Genomic DNA, 21,332 nt, shown 5'->3' with positions numbered 1-21,332 from the left:
TAGGTCTCACCACAGATCCTCATTTCTCTTCAGGTCTTTGACTGGGCCACTGAAACATGAATATTCTTTTATCAAAACCATACTATTGTAGTTCAAGCTGTGAGTGTGGCAAAGGACATGCACAGATAAACTCTAGGTGTTGCTAGAGCACCTGCCCTTTTCCCTCTTTGGAAAAAAGTGCCTTTTTTGATTTTTTCAATAGTGTATAGAGTGTTTTCCAAGGAGGTATTACAGAATTTTATTTGAAAGTATGCAGCTAATAGGGTCTCAACAGAAATGTACGTAGCATCAGCTACGAGGACTAGGTGTGAGAAACAAAAGGAGAGCTAAAAGTGATTTTTGATGTCACTGCTATTTGATGCATGCAACAACAACAACAAAAAAAAGTTATACCACCTGTGTCACGATCATGTCAAAGTAAATTCAGAAATTTAAATCCAAGTAATGCTCTCTGCCATCCCAAACAATGTTATTGACTACATCAAGTTCAACTTATCAACATATTTCACAGTGGAGGATCCTGTGTCTCCTTCCTGTGGATTTCCACAGAGTATACTGCTACTGTCTTTACTTTAACTCACATCCCTAAGTCACTGTTATGCTGCAACTACATTGTACCCTTTAAAGTTCACGGTGGTCATGGGTTTTTGACTTCCTCCCGAGTTTGATCAGGAGCGTCAGATTGATGAGTTGACTTCAACTGGAACGAGACCTTCCAGTTCATTACGACGTGTAAAGTGTGCTGATGAAAGTATAATCTGACAGGAGCTGTGATGAAAGGGTAACAGCAGCTTAAATCTTAAAAAGATAACATTAGCATCTTAGCTACAAATGGCAATTGTCATTAACTGTGCTATGGTCAGACAACATGCAAGAATTTGAAAATAGTTAAGTTTTCACCTCTGGGGACAATGGAGGAAACTCTCTGATCTGCAGTTAAGAAGTTTAGTGTGCTTCATGCACATTATAAATATTATGTAGAATAGAAATAGAACTTGGCTTGTGGAAGAAAAAACTCAAGTTGGCTTCAAGTGAGTCAGAGTACTCTTTGTGGATGGCCTTGTCACCACCCCGCTGTGAAAGCGTTGGCCCCTGCAGTTTCTGAGCTCTGCAGCTACAGCTCAAGTGATTACAATTCTTTAAAAAAAAAACATTTATATTTGCAGGATTCCTCACAGACTGCATCACTCTGACTGTTTGAAATTTGAACAGTGTCCATCACCACTGCAGATGAAGAGGGCAGCCCTGGGCACTGATAATCTACTGCGCTGTACTGGCATGTCTGTGAGCAGATAAGTGCAAAAAGAGGCTTATTTTTCAGTTGAGCGCAATGTTCAGTACAAATGTCTTAAATCCTTATCAGGCACAGTGCATAGACTGGCTGATTTATTTATATATCTTTGAAAATGTACATCATATTGTTAGTTTTAACTCAAATTCTTGGAAACAAAGTAAAATCCAGATGATTTCCATCTTGGCTTTGTTTCACATGGTCTGCAGAACATCCTTGTGCACTTTAATCAAACAAACATATAGAGACCACAATAAAGAGGAAATCAGACTACTTTGAACCATTTTGATGCTTTCATCACACTAATTTACTGTTATGGTGTGCACACAAACATTGGGGGCCATGAAATGAGATGGCAAAGACAAATTTCCAACACAAATGCTGATGGAAAGTATGTTGGATCACAGTTGAAGGAGCCTCGCTTTTGTTAATTAAGTGAAAAAGAAAATGAGGAAATACTCAATTTACTAGACAGAGTTTAATATAAAATGAATCAAACTCACTGCACATATCATCAGTCACACTATAGCAAATGCCTATGCATACCACAAACATATTTTTGATGTTTTTTGACACTTGTTGTACATTGTTGATTAATTGAACTAACTCTAGCCAACAACAACAACCCAACAATAGATAAGTCAAATAGAAAAGTCACTAAAAGTATAAATCTGTCATTCCAATAATGTTTTTTCCATTAGTGCTGTTTGTTTGTATTCTTTACAGCTGCAGCACACATTCAAGGGCTATGTGTGAACATTGCAGTGATTCAGAAGAATACCGGCAAGAAGGCTGAATGTAGAAAGAGAAGCTATTCTTTGGAATATTTTTTTGACATAAAAAAGTTACTTTCTCTGTTTAAACGACTTGTTTCTGTTCTTTGACCTTAATGAGCCGAGATGCCTAGCAACGGCCTTGACAGCCCGACTGTGAAAAGGTCAAAGGAGGTGGCGCTCATTTGTTGTGCTAACCTTCACATGCTAATGCGTAGTAGAGTCACCGCAGCCATAAATATCATTGAATCCTCTCACCTGATCCCGACTAGTCTTCCTCATCCATTTTCAATTCACAACACCCACACCCTTCATCCACTTAGTCACTTCCTCCGCCAAGAAAAAGTGCCCTGGCTCTGAATCGGCTTGTACTTATCTCTGAGCATCATTTTAAACGCCCCTGCTAGCAATGAAAATGCTAAAAAGACGGACTTCTTCTCTGTGTTTTATGTTCCCTTTGGACCCTTTGATTCATTCCAGCCAGGATTTTTCAGTGTGAGTGGGCAGCCGGGAGAGAAAAAAGGGAGCGACAGGGTGCATCAATTATGTGACAACTTGTTTCAAACTACCTCTTTTAACTATCCGCTGCTTTTCACATGGGTGATTATCTGAACTCTATGGAACCAAACTAAAAACCAAAGAGCAATTGTTTGATAAAGCCGAAAAGTCCATTAGTATTTTTCTCAAAGGGGCAAGTCAAAAGTGGAACTAAAGCTCTGGAAATAAAAAGAAAATGGACATATGTTTAGCTTTTGGAAATAAAGTGAGCTAGAAAAAGTCAATTTAGAGTAGCAATTTAGATAAAGCCTGTCCCTTGGCATTGCTCAAGGGTGCTTTGACCTCAAAGGAATGAGTACCCATGCTTAGAAAGATCTCAGCATGGAGCTTTCATTCTGCTCTTAATGTTGCCATACGTCAACAAAATGGCTCCTGCACACTAAATGTACACTCAATCCGCACTCCCCCTGGAGTGCAATACTTTCTGAAATTCAAGCTTAGTTAAAACTACAAAACAAGTATATGTATTACACTAATGTTAGCAATAAATTACACAGTGAAGGCCATCACACAGTTAGGCTGTAGCTATTTAGATAAATAGGTTTGGGTGTCAGTTTTTGTTCTTTTTACTCAAAGGGTTTGTAATTCTGGGGACACAGCTTCAGTTGTTTTTGACAAACTGCTAAAGATTATTGATACGTGTCAAAACTAACTGATTAACAGTAGTGAGGTTTTCGTTAAAAGAAGTTGTTCATTAAACGTCAGGAAAGTTGAATGCACATAACATATAACAACATGAGATTGTATTGCTATTTTCCCATGTGACAAATGAATCCATCCAAAACCATGCTGGTGTGGGATTAATATATGCAGCCTCCATTCTCTTCAGAAATAACATTATTTAAAAAAAAAAAAAAAAAAAAAAAAAAAGATTTAATTGAAATTTAGAAAATCAGGTCTTATTTTCTACATAAATATTTCTATATTTTTTACATGAAAAAACACTCAAGTTGATTACTGAGCAGCATAAAGCAAATTATGCACAAGTGCGCACACACTCATAAGGTCATGTTCTGAATTAGTCCCAAATATCACCATGTTTGTTATCCTGATTTCTACTGCGAACACCAAAGAGCCGGAGCATTACTGAATGAAAGAACTAATTGTAAGCATACACATGATCCACAGGCAGTGAACATTTAGACAAACACAACCTGAGTAAATACATTTATTTGTCCATTTATTAAGGAAAATGTTGTCCACACCAACACAGCCTTGTGAGAGAATACTGCTAAAGTGAATTTACTTTGATTAACCACATTTTAAGAAAGCCAGGTTTAGTTTCCATAGCTGATTACTACCAGACCTGTAGAATCAAGATATGTCAAACTCATAAGTGTGTTCCAACCTTGACTGCACAGCTATTATACACTCTTAAGTTAAACCTACCTATAGCCAGGAATTTCTTAAAATGTGGGATACAGAAGAGTAAAAAAAAAAAGGGATTAACATCATTTTTGGAAAGCATAAAGCCCTATTTCCATTTGGTAACTTGTATAGTTTTTCTATTAATAGTAGTCAGAAAGATGGTAATGTGAATACATTTTGATCTGAACTTGTTTTCAACAAGCTTGGAAAAAGCTTCCTATATTTACATTTTGCCCCATACATATCTGACTGGATGTTCTTGCATAGTTCATAGCAATTCATTTTGTCTGCTTGAAATTTTCTCTATGAAAAAATTGCGAACTGGTAGAACTCATCAAATGATTTGTACCAAAATAACGGTAGGTGAGACAACACCCTCAATATACAAATAAAAAAAGGAAAGACAATGGTAAAAAGGTTTAGCATCAAGACAGCAATCCGGACCCTAACTTCTTGTTGTATTACTTTAAACCTGTTGGCTATGTTGTGACAGTCATATGACAATAAAATGAAGTGTGTGCATACACACTTAATCTAAATCCTCTTTGTCTTACTTTTACTTTGTGTCAACACAGCGTTTTAGTGTTTTTATACAAGAGAAAGAAAGCGCTTAACTTTCCTGTTTAGCTATTGCTCAATCAGTGACAGGTCATTGAGTGAGAGCAAAATAACAGCCAAAGTGGTCTGTTGCTAAACATTTTGCTTATTCTAGTTCTTTAATGTGTTAAGCAACTATGCTTATAAAAGTTTCACTATTTAGTGACATACTTTAGCATTCTTAACCATTAATCCCACAATCCGCAAGCAACACTGCTAGCTGATGGCTTCATTCCCACGTTTAGCACATTAGTTAATTTGCATGTGCAATTACCTTTGAGACATGATCTTGTAGGCATCTGGAAGATAACACCTCGTGTTCTCCATCTGCGCGGGGTCTGCGTCGCAGATTTTGTCGTCTGTGCGGCCGTAGTTGGCGCTCTCGATCATGATGACGTCCGTGCCCGGGCAACGTAGCTCGATGGGGTAACTCTCGCAGGACAGCTCCCTTCTCACCACCGCCATCGGGATGGGTGCTCTGCTGAAAGCTGCAGAAAACAACAAAAAATCAATTTAAAAAAAAGCTTGAGAATTTTTGCCATCTTTTTATTCCGATGCAAGTTGAAGATTTCCATAAAAAATAAAAGAAAAGAAGAAAATAGCTAAAGGAGCTTCATCCTGGAGTTGGCTGCATTTGTTTATGAAGACCTGAATAAAATTATGCATATTTCTACTAAAAAAAAAAAAAAAAAGAAAAAAAATACAAGAACAGATGGGAAGACCTGCAATCAAAAGGTTTGACACTGAGACATATGCAAAGAGCTTCTCCACCCTTCTCTCAGGAGTGTGGGCTGATAGGACAAGAGTTGTTTGGAGTAGGAGGATGAGCAACACCACAGGGGCCCTCCAGAGGCCAGAAGTTGTGGAAACAAGACTGAGTACAAGTCTGACACTGATCACACATAAAGAAGTAGTGTTTGTTGGCTTTCCTGTGAGAAAATACACAATTCATTATTTGGGCATTAAACTGGGAGATTAGAGCCAAAAACACAGAAAACCGTGTATCGAGGAAACATGAGAGCTGTAGGGTTTATTGTGTTTTAAGGGGGTCGCACGCAGGCAGGAAGTAGAGGGTCGAGATATGGCTTAAGTCAGAGGTAGGAGTCAAATTGTTAGAAAAAGGCTCATATTAACTGCCCAGAGCAAATAAATGGCTGAGAAACCATCTATTTATTTGACTGAGTGACAGCCGTCTGCGAGTCACTGTTTGGCCGTTGCATGAGCATGCAGGCCCATGAACGTCTGCAAGCGGAGGCTGCCACATGAATGAGCATGTGCACAACAGTCTGGAGACTTTCTGTGTTTAGATTCAGATATGAAAAATTGAGCAGAAAGTATAAACATTAGTCTCAGTGACAGTAAGGGGAAGTTTGTAAGTTTAAGAGCTTATAAACATCCTTTGAGACAAGTCTCTGGGATACGTAAAGGACTGTGAGATGACGCCAAGCGAGTCAGAAAAGGAGCAGCAAGAGGCAGAAAAAACAAGAGAGTACATTAGTTTTAGTGACAAAGAGAAATGTACTTACAGTCTGCTGTTAGCTAAGTAGAAAGACAGGGGGGTTCTGATTTTAAGATTTTAAAAGTTTGAAAAAGATTTCAAAGCTATTAAAATTGAGTTGCATTGACTGGATCATTTTCAGCTATTTTAGAGTAGTAACAGCACTTCCCACCTCATTATGTGGGCTGTAAGTCAGTTGTAGATGACTTCCAAATGAGAGAAAATCCAAACATGCAACCTAAACTTTTCCTTTTTCAAAAGATGGATGCCTGTGGTTTGGTCAACAAAGGACCTTTCTCGTTTTATGAGAATGGCCTTTTGAAATAAACACTGGTAATGACCTATAATGAGTCAACGACATGTTGGTAAAATAACAAGCCTACTGCAGATAAAAAAGCAGCTAACACCAAATTAAGTTTGCCACACTCACCGGCCAGGATGAGATTCTAAAAATATAACCTTGATACCACAGTTCCGTGGTATTCAGACAAAAATTTAAATTGAAAATGTTTAAAAGCATTTATACAAACAGCAAACCATATATGTTATGTATTATTTTACTAACTGACTATAAAATTGCAAACCTTCTGAATGGGAATTACAATGCCGTTGCCCACAGTGGAGGCTGTCTGCAGAAAGGTGGGGCACTCTCTCTTTACCACTTCGTAAAAGTAAATGGAGGATGCAGGGCGATAGTAATTCCAGCTAACCATGGATTAATATTTAAAACTTAATAAATGTGACGCTTTAAAGTCTCCATTTATCATTCTGCCTTGCAAAGCAGTCTGGAGCAGAACATGAGGATCCTTTGAAAAACACAGTAGAAAACCACGATTAATATGTTTTAATCAAAAATCAAAAATTGGAATCGAACTGTGAGAAAATAAGAGTCCCAATCCCATTTGTCTCATAATTCATTAGGCTATCTGCTCCAAACCAGCCTGCAGTAAGCTGCTCAATAGACATGACGCTCATAGTCAGAAAACAGTAGAAAAAAAAATAAAAATCACAAAAATATCAATTTCCAGAACACCACTGTATGTGTCTTTTTGTGAGTTGGAATGTTTTTGGACACTTGGCTGTGTCTTTGTCATGTTTCAGACTTTTTTTAGTCTCCTGCATTACAATGTGCTCCGTCCATGTGGAGAAAATGCCAGCTGCGTTCATCACCCCCTATTAATCGTAATGTCCTAAGAAACTTTTGCGGTTTTGAAATTGGAGCTTTTTAAATTCTTAATAAATCGTGAAACCAATCCAAGCCCACACTGACTATACTCCTCTATAAAATATTTACGTCTAAATGCTTTAGGACTGTGTGCAAAACAACAACAACAACAACAACAAAATACTTTAAAACCACTCTGCTGATTCCGGTGTTTCAGCTGCCACCGATTTAAAATCTTTACTATTATTTGGAAAGCCTGACCTCTTTTTTTTCTCTCATCTTATCTCTGCTTCCAAACTAAGAATACTAAAAATACAGCAAATCACACAACAGCTATGTAATCAGTATTTTCCCATATTGATATTTGCAGTGATAGTAGAACACCTTTATTTAAAAACCAAAAGTACATCCATTTATGTTTTTACATGAACCAATGAGCTGCTCTTCAGCGTTCTCCCTCCAGGCCCTGGGAAAGTGCTGGAGTGAGCAACGTTTTCTTTGTTTATGTGGAGCATAAAGCAGCTCCATATGTATATCAATATATCTGTGAAGTGGCTAACTGCAGGCTAGACACCCAACCAAGACAGTGTGATCATTTAAGCAGCTAATATTAGCAGAATTACAATGGAAGGAAAATTACTAGTACATTTAGAAGATATTATTTCTCTTTTTTATTTTATTTTTGTGCTTTATCGCTGTTCTGTATTATTTTAACATCAATGGGAATTTTTTGTTGTTTTTCTTAAAGAAAAGCAATGAGCGAAAAGTACATTTTTGTTTGAATATTTCCTTAAAAAAACACTGTTGGCTGGTATTTTCCCTGAAGGTTAGCCTCCCATCAGAGTTTCATACCAGCCCATGTCCTGAACAAGAGAAAGAAAGTACCAGATTATAATTTGTTTGAGGTACTGAGTTGCTACAATGACAATCTCTCGTTAGCAAACAGTATGTAAAGTAATTCTGTGTATCATTATGGTCATCACTCGATTTCCATTTTCGAAAGTGGAAGGTGGAACATCTTTGAAAGCCCTGAAGTCACAACCAAACAGATGCTGTCAGCTAATTTTTACCGAAGGAGCACAGACTCAAATGTCTTGCACATTGCAAAAGATGATGACTGTGAAGGCTTCGTAAAAAAACAAAACAAAAAAAAACACTGACAGCATCTCTCATCTCTTTTGATTCTTTTTCTGCTTCTCAAGCACGTAAGTAACAACCCAATCCACCTGAAAAGGGTGGAGCATGCAATTTTCTATCATTACTTTTATCATTTTTCTCACTCATATGATCACCTTATTATGCGACACATCTGGGATTAGGTGATGAATCTTTTTGTGTGTGTGTGTGGGTGTGGGTGTGTGTGTGGAAATTCATCTTGAAACTGTGATACAATGATCATTTTCTTCTTGCAGGTTTGTCCGGCATTGTGTTGGCTCTTATCTTTTCATCTTTCTTTTTCTGCAAACTTTTTACTTTTTTTTTTTTATTATTATTGGTACTCAGGCTTTGTTCAAGTTCCAGTGGCTAGTTATGTCTAATTATACTTCTTGAAATCTCTTAGTGCAACAATGTCAACCTGACTCTTGGCATACAAATCACACCAACTCGAGGATGCTGAGATCAAGGCTCCGCGGGGGGAACAGACCATCTGTTGCAGCACTCTTTGTTCTTAAGCCTTACTGATGGCATTGCATGATGGATAGGTGTAAAAAAAATCCTTATGTGCATAACACAAGAACAGCAAGGCACACAATCTGTAGCATTAAAAGTCAGCCAGGTACTGCTCTTTATATTTCCCTGCAAATAAACGCAGCAAACACAAAGAGATGCAATGAGGTGAAGCGACAGGAGAGGACCGTCATTATCGTGTCATTTCATTTTGTCTCATAAATCATTCAAACCCCAACACACTAAAGCACACTTGCTATTGAAACATCACAGATTGGAATAATTATTTCCAATGCAGGGATGAAAGCTACCAATTATCTTCCTCTTAGTGGGAAGATTTATTCCGCCTCCTAAACAGTACTGGTGTGAATCAAACCAAACTTTGCTGAAACAAATAACAGCATGCGAAAAAGGGAGACAACACAGGTTGACTCAGGCAGGTGCACTTAGGAAACAGAAAGGTGCATAATTTAGTTTGATTAAAACAGAACAAATTGCTTTTGATCCTTGCATATTTGCATTTGGTTTTTAAATGAGAGCAAGAAAGAAAAACAAAAATATGTATACATAAAATAGCTTACGTAAAGAAAATTGTAATTTACAGAAGATCTCAATTCCTCTGTTCATAATTGTAGGGTTTATCATGTTTTGGCATGTTTTATCAGTGCGCAATGTTTTAAAACAATAGAGGAAAGTGAACAAATAGAAGGCCAAAGGGGACCTGCAGAAAAAAACTACTAGCCAGTGAACAGCGTCTGAAAGTTAGACATTTTGGAAGTAGAATGCATCATTTTTCCACAATTGGGACCATACATAACATGTTCTAAAATTCTGTAAATCTGGTCCAACTGTACAAAAGAATCAAGACTATGTTGACAAAAAAAGACGGTTAAAAACCATATTTGATAAAACTATTATATAGAATCACATTTATATGTGACAAATTTCTAGAATTTATTTCCTGCATGACTGTAACTCTCAGTAGCACCCTTGTTATTTTTCTTGTTATAATCTAGCATAGGGACTCAAGAAATCTCTCAGGTATACTGACTTCTTATGTACAAAGCATGTTTTACTTTTTTTTTTTTTTTTAAAAACTTAATGCTTTAACTTAATATTACAGTATTGTACAAGTTCACTTGGAACAACTTTAGATCTCTCTCCAAAATGCCTGCAATTGATGCTAGCATTTCCAAAACACATTAAAAAAACATCAGCGAACACAATGCCATTGATACGGGCACCGGCAATCCTCTAATGCAAGTGGGTAAAAGCATGCCAGCGATGGCTCAAATTACCCAGATAGTCAACAACTGTAAGTTTAATTACATCTGTGTCTGGAGGGTTGTGATTGATAGGGCTCATATTGCCCAGGTAGTACGGCCAGCATCCTGCCCCCTTCTCTCACACACAGTCTCTGCCTTGCTGTATACCTCCACACACCATTGTCCCATCCACTGAAAATCGAAATTAGCCTTGTAGAAAGTCTTATCTGAGCCTGAGTGTTCCATCTGTTTTCTCCCTCAGCTGCGAAAACTTTAGAGCTGTATTTATATGCAGCCCGTATCTCTTTTTTAGCATGGCAGATTCTCCCTGGATAATTCTTTTGACAAGTGCACGGCTGAAAATGGAAAGAAAAGGGATAGAAGATTCAGTTAAGCAAACCGAAGTCGTGATAATGGAATCTTCTACCACTTCTAAAAAGTATTTTTCATTGTGACGCCTGCATGTGACGTAACTCGCTAATGATTATTTCACAAATACGCAATTACTCACCAAAAAGGGCAACAGAAAGGTCAGAGAGAAAAATGGTCATTTGGAAAATGTCGCTCCCCCGCAGAGCTGCAACAATCACTCTAAGGAGAAATTCTTTGATGCACTTATTGGGTGCTTGCTAATGATAATGGAAAATCAGGAAGGGGAATTTTTTTTTTCACCTAAAATGTTCATTCTTGCTTTGGTGACTGATTTTTTTTTTCACCTTTTCTTGAACCAAAAGACTCTAAAACGCAGACAGAGCGGAATATGACATTTAAAAGTCATCACTGGGAACAAAACAGTGGCCTTTGGGGGCTGGCTTCTTTTTCATGTCCGGTGAAAACATGTCAGGGTGGAGCTGTTAAAGTCGACTTTTGCTCACAATACACTGAACTCTGCTGACTGAGCCAAAATCTGGTGGGATATGAGGTAACTTCTAAGGAGAGATGGATCATTTTAGATAGAGAAGACTCAATTAAAGATTTCTAGACTGATTTCAGTACTGGATGATTTAAAATGTCTCTAAAATTATAAATAATAAGGACAAAGAGGCTGATTGTATGAAATGCCACAAGAGTGACTGCAAAGTGGGCTGCAGTAATAGCAGCAAGCCTGTCCATTAGCCCCAGCATTAAACAGTCCACACACAGTCACGTGGTTTTGGCACATTCATATTTGGACACACCTTTTACACAACACAAACCACCTGGGGGGCACAAAATCACATGACCTGCAAGGGTTTCCCCTTCTTTCCCTGCATCCTCAGTTTTGCTTTTATGAAATGCTCGTTGAGATATAGCCACACTTTTCTGCAGACAGCCTCTTTCGTGAATAACAAGGAGTTATTAACTATTCACTAGTCTTATTTTAATAGGCATTATGTAATGAAGAATTACACAAATAAATGTACATGATTCCTCATTGTGTCAGATAAACATCCCTCACAGTGTTTATTTCTCCCGGAGATAGAAAAAACTAGAGTAGACTAGTTCAAGAGAAACATCAACATTTATGCCCACACACATTTCTGCATAAATAACATCAACCAATCAGACAACACGTCACCCAGAGCTCTGTGGAAATAGTTCAACCCTGGTCTGGTGTCGAGTTTGGCAGGTGGATACCTCTCTGTGAACAAAATAACGTAATTTTCATCAATCAGAACCGACTTTGGCAATTCGCACTAAGTATGTTGGGGCCTTCAATTTTAAAAGATACTCGCTATCTTAGACCAGGAACACGCCAACAACAGCTACAGTTTTAAAGATGTTCTAATCAAATCTGTCAAACTTTGCAAAGTCCTTACATTTATTCCTGCTTCAAGCACATCCCATTTGAAGACCCCAGTATATTCCACCTTCTAAGAGAATACTCATTGGTATTACCATTGTCTTGATACTGCAGGTATAAAAAAGCAACAAGATGTTCCTTAAACTTTGAAGTAGCTTTAGTGCAAAAATGGAGCATAGAGATTTTTTTAAAAATTCATTAGGTGCTTGTTTTCAAATATTTTTTAACCCAGAATATTGTGGATGCATGTTGGAAGAGGGGTGGTTGCATTCAAATGAACTCTGACTTCATCAAATTAATGGTAGATAGATGGAAGAGGGGCGGAGGGGATTGAAAGGGAGCTGATTCAACAGATCAAGTGTCTCGCTTTCCTCGGAGCAATGTCGGATGGGTCCAGCCCCCAGAGCTAGTGATTAATTAGCACATGAATCTGGGAGTAGTTATTTGATTAGACCAATGGGAGTCTGTCACACCAATTTCTTAGTTTGCAACAAATGACAAACTAGTGGATGTAGGAGGGGAGGAAGACGTTTCTCAAAAAGACTACTGTGCAACGAGCAGGTGCTCGCTTTCAATGATACATGAGGGATTATTTATCTTGAGGTGAGATGCGTATCAGTCAAATTGTTCTCAAATAAATTACGTTTACCCACAGCTTAAGGCAGGCAAATCTTCAAGGCTCCCTCTGTTTTTTGTTTGTTTTTTAAGAATGTAAAATTATTTAATAATTTGCTGATTTAGTGTTTCAAAACATCAATAAGACAAAAATTGGGTTTTTTTGTGGCATGTGAAGAATGTAAGACTTAAAAGCATCAACTTATTCTCACCTCCCACTCAAAGGATGGTCAAAGAACTCCCAGGAAACAAGGCTGGATGCTTGAAAAATGACACCAAAAATATTTGTGTCATAGATACTAGTGCAACATGGTAAATTCCCACATGGTAGACATTTTAAACATCCTTGTTGGCTTTTGACACTTTTGACCAACGATGTTACTGAGAACAATCAGCATTTGACAGGATCCAGACATCCGTTAACGCAGCAGCCAAATCGGGCCATTAGTTTTGTTTCAGCTTGCATTTGCAGACACGCATCCGAACGCATTAATTGCCAACAAGGAACTCATGCTTGGAAATTCCAGGGGAAAGGGAGAGAGAAGACTGATGGTGGGTTATTGCAGGGCGGAAAAATGTACAAGTACGACTTTCAAACTGTCAGTCAAACTGCCCATGGTGCCTGGAGGGAATGAACTCGTCAGTGTTAACAAATTAGCACAGGGGGGATGCAGAAGCAGTGCTGTTGTAATAAACTACTACACCAAGAAATATCAGGCTCCTTGTGGTGAGAGGTGGTTTTTCTTATATTATTTTTAGGGTAAACCATATGCAACATCCATCCACAAGATAGTCATTACATGGAAGCAGAATATTACCTTTCCTTCCCTGCTGCTACCATATGTCAACATAGTTAAAGTTAATAACAGAGATGCAATAAATTAGTTCCTATATATGGAGAACATTCAAACTACATATCCTTCTGTGATTTACTTTAATCTGGCAGATACCAAACTGTTGCATATGCTGAAGTCAAACAAGTGCATTTCCATCACTCCTTACAGATTCTTTCATGTACTCCAAAAGAAGGGGTGAAGTGTATCTTCATTTAAGAGTCACTTCAATTGAACTAATCACCACTTTAATTTATGAAGTGCAAACAACACAAGATAAAAGAGGTGCTTTCATAAAGATCTAATGTTAAAAGTCCTTATCTAAACTATATTACCAGTGTATTGTTAGGTTACAACAAGTTGGGTCACATTGAGATGTGAGATAATTAGGACAGAAGAAAATAGAATCAAAATATTCTTTATTGTCCCATAATGAAAAAATCGATGTGCAAAAGCAGAAAATTGACAGGCAATCAAAACAAGAATCTCCACAACAAAATATGCAATATATAAAAACAGAATAAAAAAACAGTACACCAAATGTGTACTTCACATATGGTGTGGATACAAAACTTAGTCTACTCTGGTCCCAAGTGAGTAGGTTCATTCAAAAAGACAGACTATTTACAATTAGTGACAATAAAAATCTAAACTGTAACCTAGAATAAAACTTGAGATCAAAGATCTCTTTTGCAAGAGCATCCTGACAATCATACAGATTAAATGGAGTAACTGGATTGGTTTCCAAGCTGTATTGTCCAATACAGCCACGGCTTACAGCAGGTCCACTAAAAGTCCAGATCTACACCAAATTGAGAACATGAGGCAAGACTTAAAAACCCTTGTGCACAGACGCTACGCATGAAAAGTTACACTTTAGATTTTTTTTGCGCAGAAAAAAATTCCAAAGCCATGTCAACCTGTTCTTTTCCAAAAATGCAGCACTTTGTGATCCCAACATTAACTGAATTTTGTAGTAAGAAAGGTGATAACATTGAAAACAAAAATAGGTTTGATCCGAAGGCAATGTGTAATCTCCAGAACATCACATCAAAACAAGAACAAATATGTTCAACATTAATCTTATTTATCTGGAGACTTAACGTCTTTTCTGTTTTTAGCTCTGAAGAAAGTGAGATTTGGATCATTTCCCATTTCACTTAGCCACGTGCAATCAAACCACAGAGAGTGTGCTATTCTCTACAAGCAAAGCGATGCTCTGCCAGGAGGTCCAAGCCAGAGCTGAATGTGTACAGCAGGCAAGTGCTGCGCCAGCGGCTCATGACAGCGAACGGAGCTTTGTTCAGCTCCAATCATGTCTGACATCGTTTTACTGTTCTCCCTCCTTTCATTGCCTTATCCTTTTTTTTCTAGCTCAGTCTCCCTTTGCTCCTGCAAACCACCGACCCACATGTTCGCCATCACTCGAGGGAACATCTCAGCCAAGACTAATGCACCTTGGCCCCCACCTACTGTACAGAGCCTCCCCAGGCTTAAGCTAACACAATCCCCTCCACACAGTCAGGGGAGGTACACAACTGCACACAAAGACCTACAAACATGGCTCCCAGAGCAGACATGATTCAACATGGCCCTTCAGTAACACATGCCCTGGTAGTAATTGAGGTCAAAGAGAAGAAACAACAGGCTGAAATTCCGTCTTGTGTGAGAGGAAAGAGGTCTTTTCCTTACTCTTCTTTGACTCCACATTACCTGATGGAATTGCCTCGCAGCATACCAGAGGCAAGAGCCTGGTTAAGTTTAGCAAAGTGAACTGAGATAAACTGCAGAGCAGGCATGCTAATACTGCGATTTCAGGGAAAGGAGATTCGGACGAGGCCGGGAAAAGAAAGCGAGAATATAACCTACAAATAACTGTCCCCTTAAACATTTCTTCTGTTTTGCTGCAGTTGAAAATTTCAAAACACAAAACCAAAAAAATGAGCGAATAGAAGAATTGAAATGATGGTTCCATCTTTAAAGATAAAAATATCACACATGTATTATTTCATACTGTCCCTTTAAAACTATTTTCTTAACCCAATTAGCCAGTGCATATTAATTTATGTTGCTTAATAAATTAGCATTTTAAAAAATGAAGAGCTCAATAGTCATAGAAATTCTCAAGTCAAATCAAAATGATAATTCAATGTTATACTTTGGAGTGCTTCTGCCAAGATGACATCTCGGATAATTTCTAAAACAAAATATGGAGAGTGTACAATACGTCTTCGTGTAAATACGTCTCACGTTTCTGGAACTCTGAAGCGCAAGTAGATGAACAGTTCCAAGGAATTAAACAACAGATAACAGGTTCTCAAAGAGAATCAGTTTTTTATTCCCATCCCTTGTGGAAGAAAGATGCTTCTTGTACCAAACTGCTAAAACTGCAAAAGCAAGAAACGGTGAAACAAATGAAAACGCCTGGTATCAGTGAAAAACTAAAAACAACACAGCCACTTCTAAAAATGACCGTTGACACTAATGGAAAATGCTATTTAACATCAGTCTTTAAAGCAAGCAGCCAGCTTTCATGTTGTTATAAAATGTCCTGATTCCAGTAAAGCAAATATTAAAGTAGCTTCGATACATGTATCTAGAGTATAGGCATGTAGTTATATTCCAAACGAACCCTTTGAATATTAGTGTCATCATTGTTAAGAAAATGACATGCTGTTTTGTACACCGGTGGTTAGATTTAGGTACAAAGTACTTGGCAAAATAAGCATGTTCATTGTTTAAGTTCGCATACTTATGTTTTTTGTTTGTTTGTTTGTTTTAATTCAGCTATCAAGTAAACTTGAACAAAAACAGATGTTTTTTAAATTGTGTCCAACCGCGAGTTAAAATCTCAACAAATTGACTCGGGCGTGCAGCGAGATGCGAGTGTATTTTGTAGTTCAACAAATCTTTGTGAAGACTTCAATTTTCTACCTTTTGAATGTGCAGCAACGAAGGGTTAATATGAGCAATTTTTGTTTACAAAATGAATAAATAGAGAGAAGCCATTTGAGTGCATTAATTGGCAGATTTGCTGGAGTCGTTTGTTAAAAAAAAGGACCATTTACCTTTATATTACAACTCAGGTAGCCCCATTCATTTTAACACCTCACCGGGCTTCTTTCATTCCCATAGCAACCTGCAGGTTTGTCGAAGGTCCTTTCACATAAAATATAGCCCGGTCTGATGACAGAATACTTAGAAAATGTGTTCTCTTGTAATGAAATGAAAGCCAGGCAATATCACAATCTGAATGGATCCCTGGGGCTCGACTTATTATGGATGTATTAATAGAGCAAAATGCGGCGCGTAAATGGAGCTGAACTCCAACACACTGGCCACCAGGTTAGTGCCCACCTCCTCCTACCCCATACCAGCTGTCACAACAAAAACCCCTTAATGACTTCTTGCTCTTGGCTAAAGCTGATTTGTGTCTGGTAAATGTTGAGATGCTAATGAAAAAAAAAAAAAAAAGCCAGCATTTAATCCAACTTGATTCAAATCAGCAGACAAGAAGAAACACCGCCATGTCGACTGTACGCACAGCAGCCTGTAATTTGTTTGTTGCAAATTGATAAATACATATACAACAGGAAAATATGGCAGGAACATTAGAATGACAGTTTGCTGATTAAATCCTTTTTAAAGGCAGTAGAAAATATTTGGACATATTTGGAATTTGTGGTGTTTGGAAGAAACGATCCTTCGCTTTTCCCCCTATGTGTGGAAAGGAAAATCGATGCTCTCCTTCTGTCACAGCATCTTGTGTGAACTTGTTTACATTCTGTTTAATCAAAAGTTGCCTCGTATGAGCACTCCGGCTTTTTGTATTGCACCGCACTGATTTGTTTCCCGTGGAAGAGTACATTCAGAAATAGACCAAAGCCAATTCTCTTACTCATTTTCTTGCAAGTGCAATTTTATTTATTATTTATTTATTCTTTTTTTTTTTTTTTGGCAGCATAATATCTGAGGGCAAAAAGCATGAATTAATACCAATTAAAACTCAGTGCTGTCGTGTTAACATACATAATAAAGAACAAGAAGACGTATAAAGGAGAAAATTTTAATTGTAATTCCATGCATATTCTATAATAGTTACATTTTTCAGTTACAGTCAGACACTTTTCTGTCCATTATTGGTGCCACTGGAGTAATTTTTATATTACAAAGGATTGGGGGAGAAATTTTATGTTTTTCTTCTACATACAGTCCACATTGCAGTACTATGTTCTATCAGCACATAAAGGAATTTAATGTTTGCTTTTTGTCCCTATGTTAGAACAAAGAAGTAATAATTCTTACATTTGTGAACAATTTTACATTACAACTTTAATATGTTGGGATTTTATGTTAAATCTTTTTTATTGTAGATCTAGCTTTATGCTGTTGACAAGTCAACCTCCACCACGAGACTTAAGTCTTCTGTGGTCACCAGCAGGTTTTAGTCCTATACTGCCCTGTATTTAGCCCTATCCATTTTTCTGTCAGTTTTATGCAACTTCACCATCCCTGCTGAAGAAAAACAACCCCCATATCATGATGCTTCCACCAACATATCTCATGTTATGGATGGTGCGTTCAGGGTTTATGAGCAGTTTTCAGCCACAAGTCGTGTTTTCCATGAAAGCCCAAAAAGTTCAATTTATAAACAAATTATATTTTATACAATTTCTCAACCACTTCACAATTATGTTGCACTTTGTGTTGATCCATCACAAAAAATTCCCAGAAAATACGTTGATGTTTGTGGTTGTAACATCATTAAATGTGGATAAATTAATCCTCCTTCACTTAAAAAAAAAAAGGTGTAAGAGAGTGTAGTAGAGCGCAAAGTGTATGGTTTACACCTGCATTTTAGAGCAAAGAAAGGTAGATTCTAGAGGCATCTGAGTGAGTAAAGATGCAGGATGAGAGTGAGCTGAAGCGAGTGGGGGGGGTTTGCCCTATATTCTGTAAGACTCCAGCGGCTGGTGAAATTTGATCCACTGGATGGCAAGAGCAGATTAAAGGCTGTACTTAATAACAGCTGGCTCCTTTGGTTTATCTCCCTTGTCATTTGTTAATTCTGACATGCTCATCTCCGTGTGCAAGTGCGATACATTAGCCACCATGGCGCTTTCCTCGCAGGAATATTGTTGTTTTGCAAATGCATACAGAAGACGACGTCAAGGCTGGAAGTCTTTAAAATCAAAACCTCCTCCACCCCCCGCACTCTCCTGCACTGATTTAATCTTGTGTCCTTTTATTCTTCAGCTGTGTGCCCAGAAGGAGAGTACACAGGCTCTTTCTGTGGGGTCACAGAGCCCAGAGAGCTCATTGTGTGACGCTGTGGTGAAGGCAGATCCCTAGCACTGGTGTGCTACAGCAGAAGACAAAAATGATATGACAAGAAAATGAGTGGGTGACTGTTGTTAAAGACGGCTTGTGAATAAAAAAAAAAAAGAGCTAATGAGATGACTAAAAAAGAGACAAAAATAAAATAGCAAAAAGGAGGGGAGAAAAAACACTGAGTCCTGGAGGTGGATGCTAAAAAGTGATTCTCTTCCACCACCCACAGAGCATGAAGCAATCCCATTCCACATGTATGCAATGAAGACATTGCTGCAGAAATTAGCTTGGGTGGCTACGCTGCATCCAAGACACACGGCCATGATGATTTCCTTTGATCGTTTTCTTTCTTGTGCATTCAGGATGACGGGTATCAGACATGAGCTCATTGTGCAGAAATAATGAGCGCGGAATATGTATGAAGGAACATGTACGTGGTTATAAGGCATTAAGTCAACTGGCGGCAACCCTTTACAAGTGACACGTTGGGCCTCTGACAGCAAGCAGTAAAAAAACGCAGAGGTAGCAAATGTGGCGAGTGGCGCTGAGTGAGGCATGTACTACTCAAGTCGGGCAGATGTGGAGCTTAGCTGCCGTAGCAGGGAGGAAGGCTGCCACTTCAGATCTCAGATTATTTATTTTGACTTTATTATTCAATGAGAGAAACAGCTGTTACGTATCCAAACAGCTGCCAGTTCAAAACTTTAATCCCAAAGTCATCAATCTGGTCAGTGAGATAAACCTGGCAAAATTAGAGTTGGGCGGTACAACTTTTCAGCTTTTTTAATTTGAGTCTTAATGCACTAGCAGGTCTACTGGAATGTCAGAAAAACCAGCATTCAAACTGAGAGCCTCTAGATTTTCTGAGAGCAACAACAAAAACTTAAATGGTGGGATGTCGTACCTGCTCAGAGATGGAAAAAATGCATTTGAGGGTCTTTAAAACTTGTTTAAGTGTGAAATGAAATCAAAGATAAAATGTCCAAGCTGTGGGGGAAAAAAAATCAAATTTAGATAAGAATAATCCAAATTTACTGGATTTACCATGTGATGAATAAGAATAACACATTTGCGAGCGCTATTTTGAGTCAAAGTGACCAATTAGCAATGCTGGACTGTTGATGTTCTTCAAAGTCAAGCTTTAGTTTCGTTTTGCCACACTGCACTTCTCATTCCAATCGTCACAACTGACAAAAACACTGTGGCTCCAAAGTAGAAATGGCAGCAGAAGAAGAGGCACACAGTTTGCTTTTCTTCTGAACGTTTTGGCATTTATATAAATGAATATTCAAAAAGGAATGCATCTAGATTTAATCAGAAACTGCATCTAATCACAGCTGTTCTCAGACAGATGCACTTGCATATTTCACACGTGTCAAATCTGGTTATTTTTCACATCCATCTTCTATTAAAAAAAATCTGAAATATTAATTTCAATGATTGATGATGTTAGTTTCAATTTACTTAATTTGGTGTTTCATTTTGATTTAAGGGGTAGTGCTGCCACTTCTGTGAGGTTTTGGGGATCCAACAAATAAATTTAGCAAGCATTTTATGAACCTCCCCAACTCCTCTGTAGTTTTTCATCTATTTCTATAACTCTATAACGTCACCACTCAAATATCTGGCATAGTTCCTCAACATTCCGCTCCTAACTTTGTGTTGGTGAAGGCATCTGTAAAAAGTAGTGCCATTTGTTTTAGCAAGGACCATTTTAAAAAGGAGAAATGAATATTCTTGCAAAAAATGGAACGAGTCAAAAAAAATTATGAAGTTTATGTGTAACTTAGTTTGTTGTAATTTTACTATGCATTACAAAAAAGAGCAGGTTGGGAACCTAAACTGGCTCCAGCCTTCGGGGCCCTGATCTTCCTAAATCCTGCTTCTCTCACTCCTTTTTACTCTTATGTAAAAGAAAAAGAAAAGAAGGAAATACTTTGAATGCATCATTTCATGCCCAACACTCCCTTTCCTTTAAAGTACTCTGTAGAAATTTTAAGAACGACCCTTATTAACATATACTTTGATTACAAGGAACCAATTTTTCCTCAAGGCTTTTGAAGTTATCTTGAGCAAAAGTTCTACAGGCTTTCTGAAGGGTTACAAGTTTTTTCATTGCACTTCGGCTGCTACTTTGCGACACATCAGTCCAGTCCTTCCATCTGATCAAAGCAGCATATTATGAGTAAATATTTCCCAAGTTTACATTAAATAGATACCTAGACATAACCTAGGTTAATCTGTGTGGATTAAACAGAGGATGGACACAAGCCTGTTTGGATCCTAACTATTAAAGGATGCGAATGGCAAGAAATATTTAGAAGCTCACAAGATATCGTAGATAATTGAGATTTTTGTTTGTTAAATGGTAAATTTTTTCCCAGCTGACCAAATATTGCTTTACAGCCTAAATAACACATGAGTAAGAACAAACCAAAAAATTCTAAAGCTTTAAAAAACACGTTTAAACTTGATCCAAATTTGCAAGCGATTAAAAGGTCCGCCCAGCCTCATAAGGTTTTCTCTTATGAAATATGTGTCAGTGGGGAGATTAGGGTTTAAATCATAAGCAGCCAGTTATAGGGGT

At 37.9% G+C, this 21,332-nt stretch overlaps 1 protein-coding gene across 5 annotated transcripts in view; it reads right to left on the bottom strand.

The window, feature by feature from the left end:
* The window catches only part of adgrl3.1 (adhesion G protein-coupled receptor L3.1), a 259,349-nt gene that overhangs the window by 152,075 nt on the left and 85,942 nt on the right, over window positions 1–21,332 (bottom strand). For all 5 annotated transcript variants that reach the window (XM_055050947.1, XM_055050952.1, XM_055050951.1 and 2 more), the window contains one exon: window positions 4,862–5,075. In XM_055050947.1, coding sequence (XP_054906922.1) covers window positions 4,862–5,075 — 214 coding nt within the window. The remainder of the gene's footprint in view (window positions 1–4,861; window positions 5,076–21,332) is intronic.

This window comes from Poeciliopsis prolifica, unplaced genomic scaffold (assembly GCF_027474105.1).
Source record: "Poeciliopsis prolifica strain line A6 unplaced genomic scaffold, Auburn_PproV2 SCAFFOLD032, whole genome shotgun sequence".
NCBI lineage: Eukaryota > Metazoa > Chordata > Actinopteri > Cyprinodontiformes > Poeciliidae > Poeciliopsis > Poeciliopsis prolifica.
Note: the sequence above shows the minus strand (reverse complement) of the source record. Positions and strands in the feature narration are given on the sequence as shown.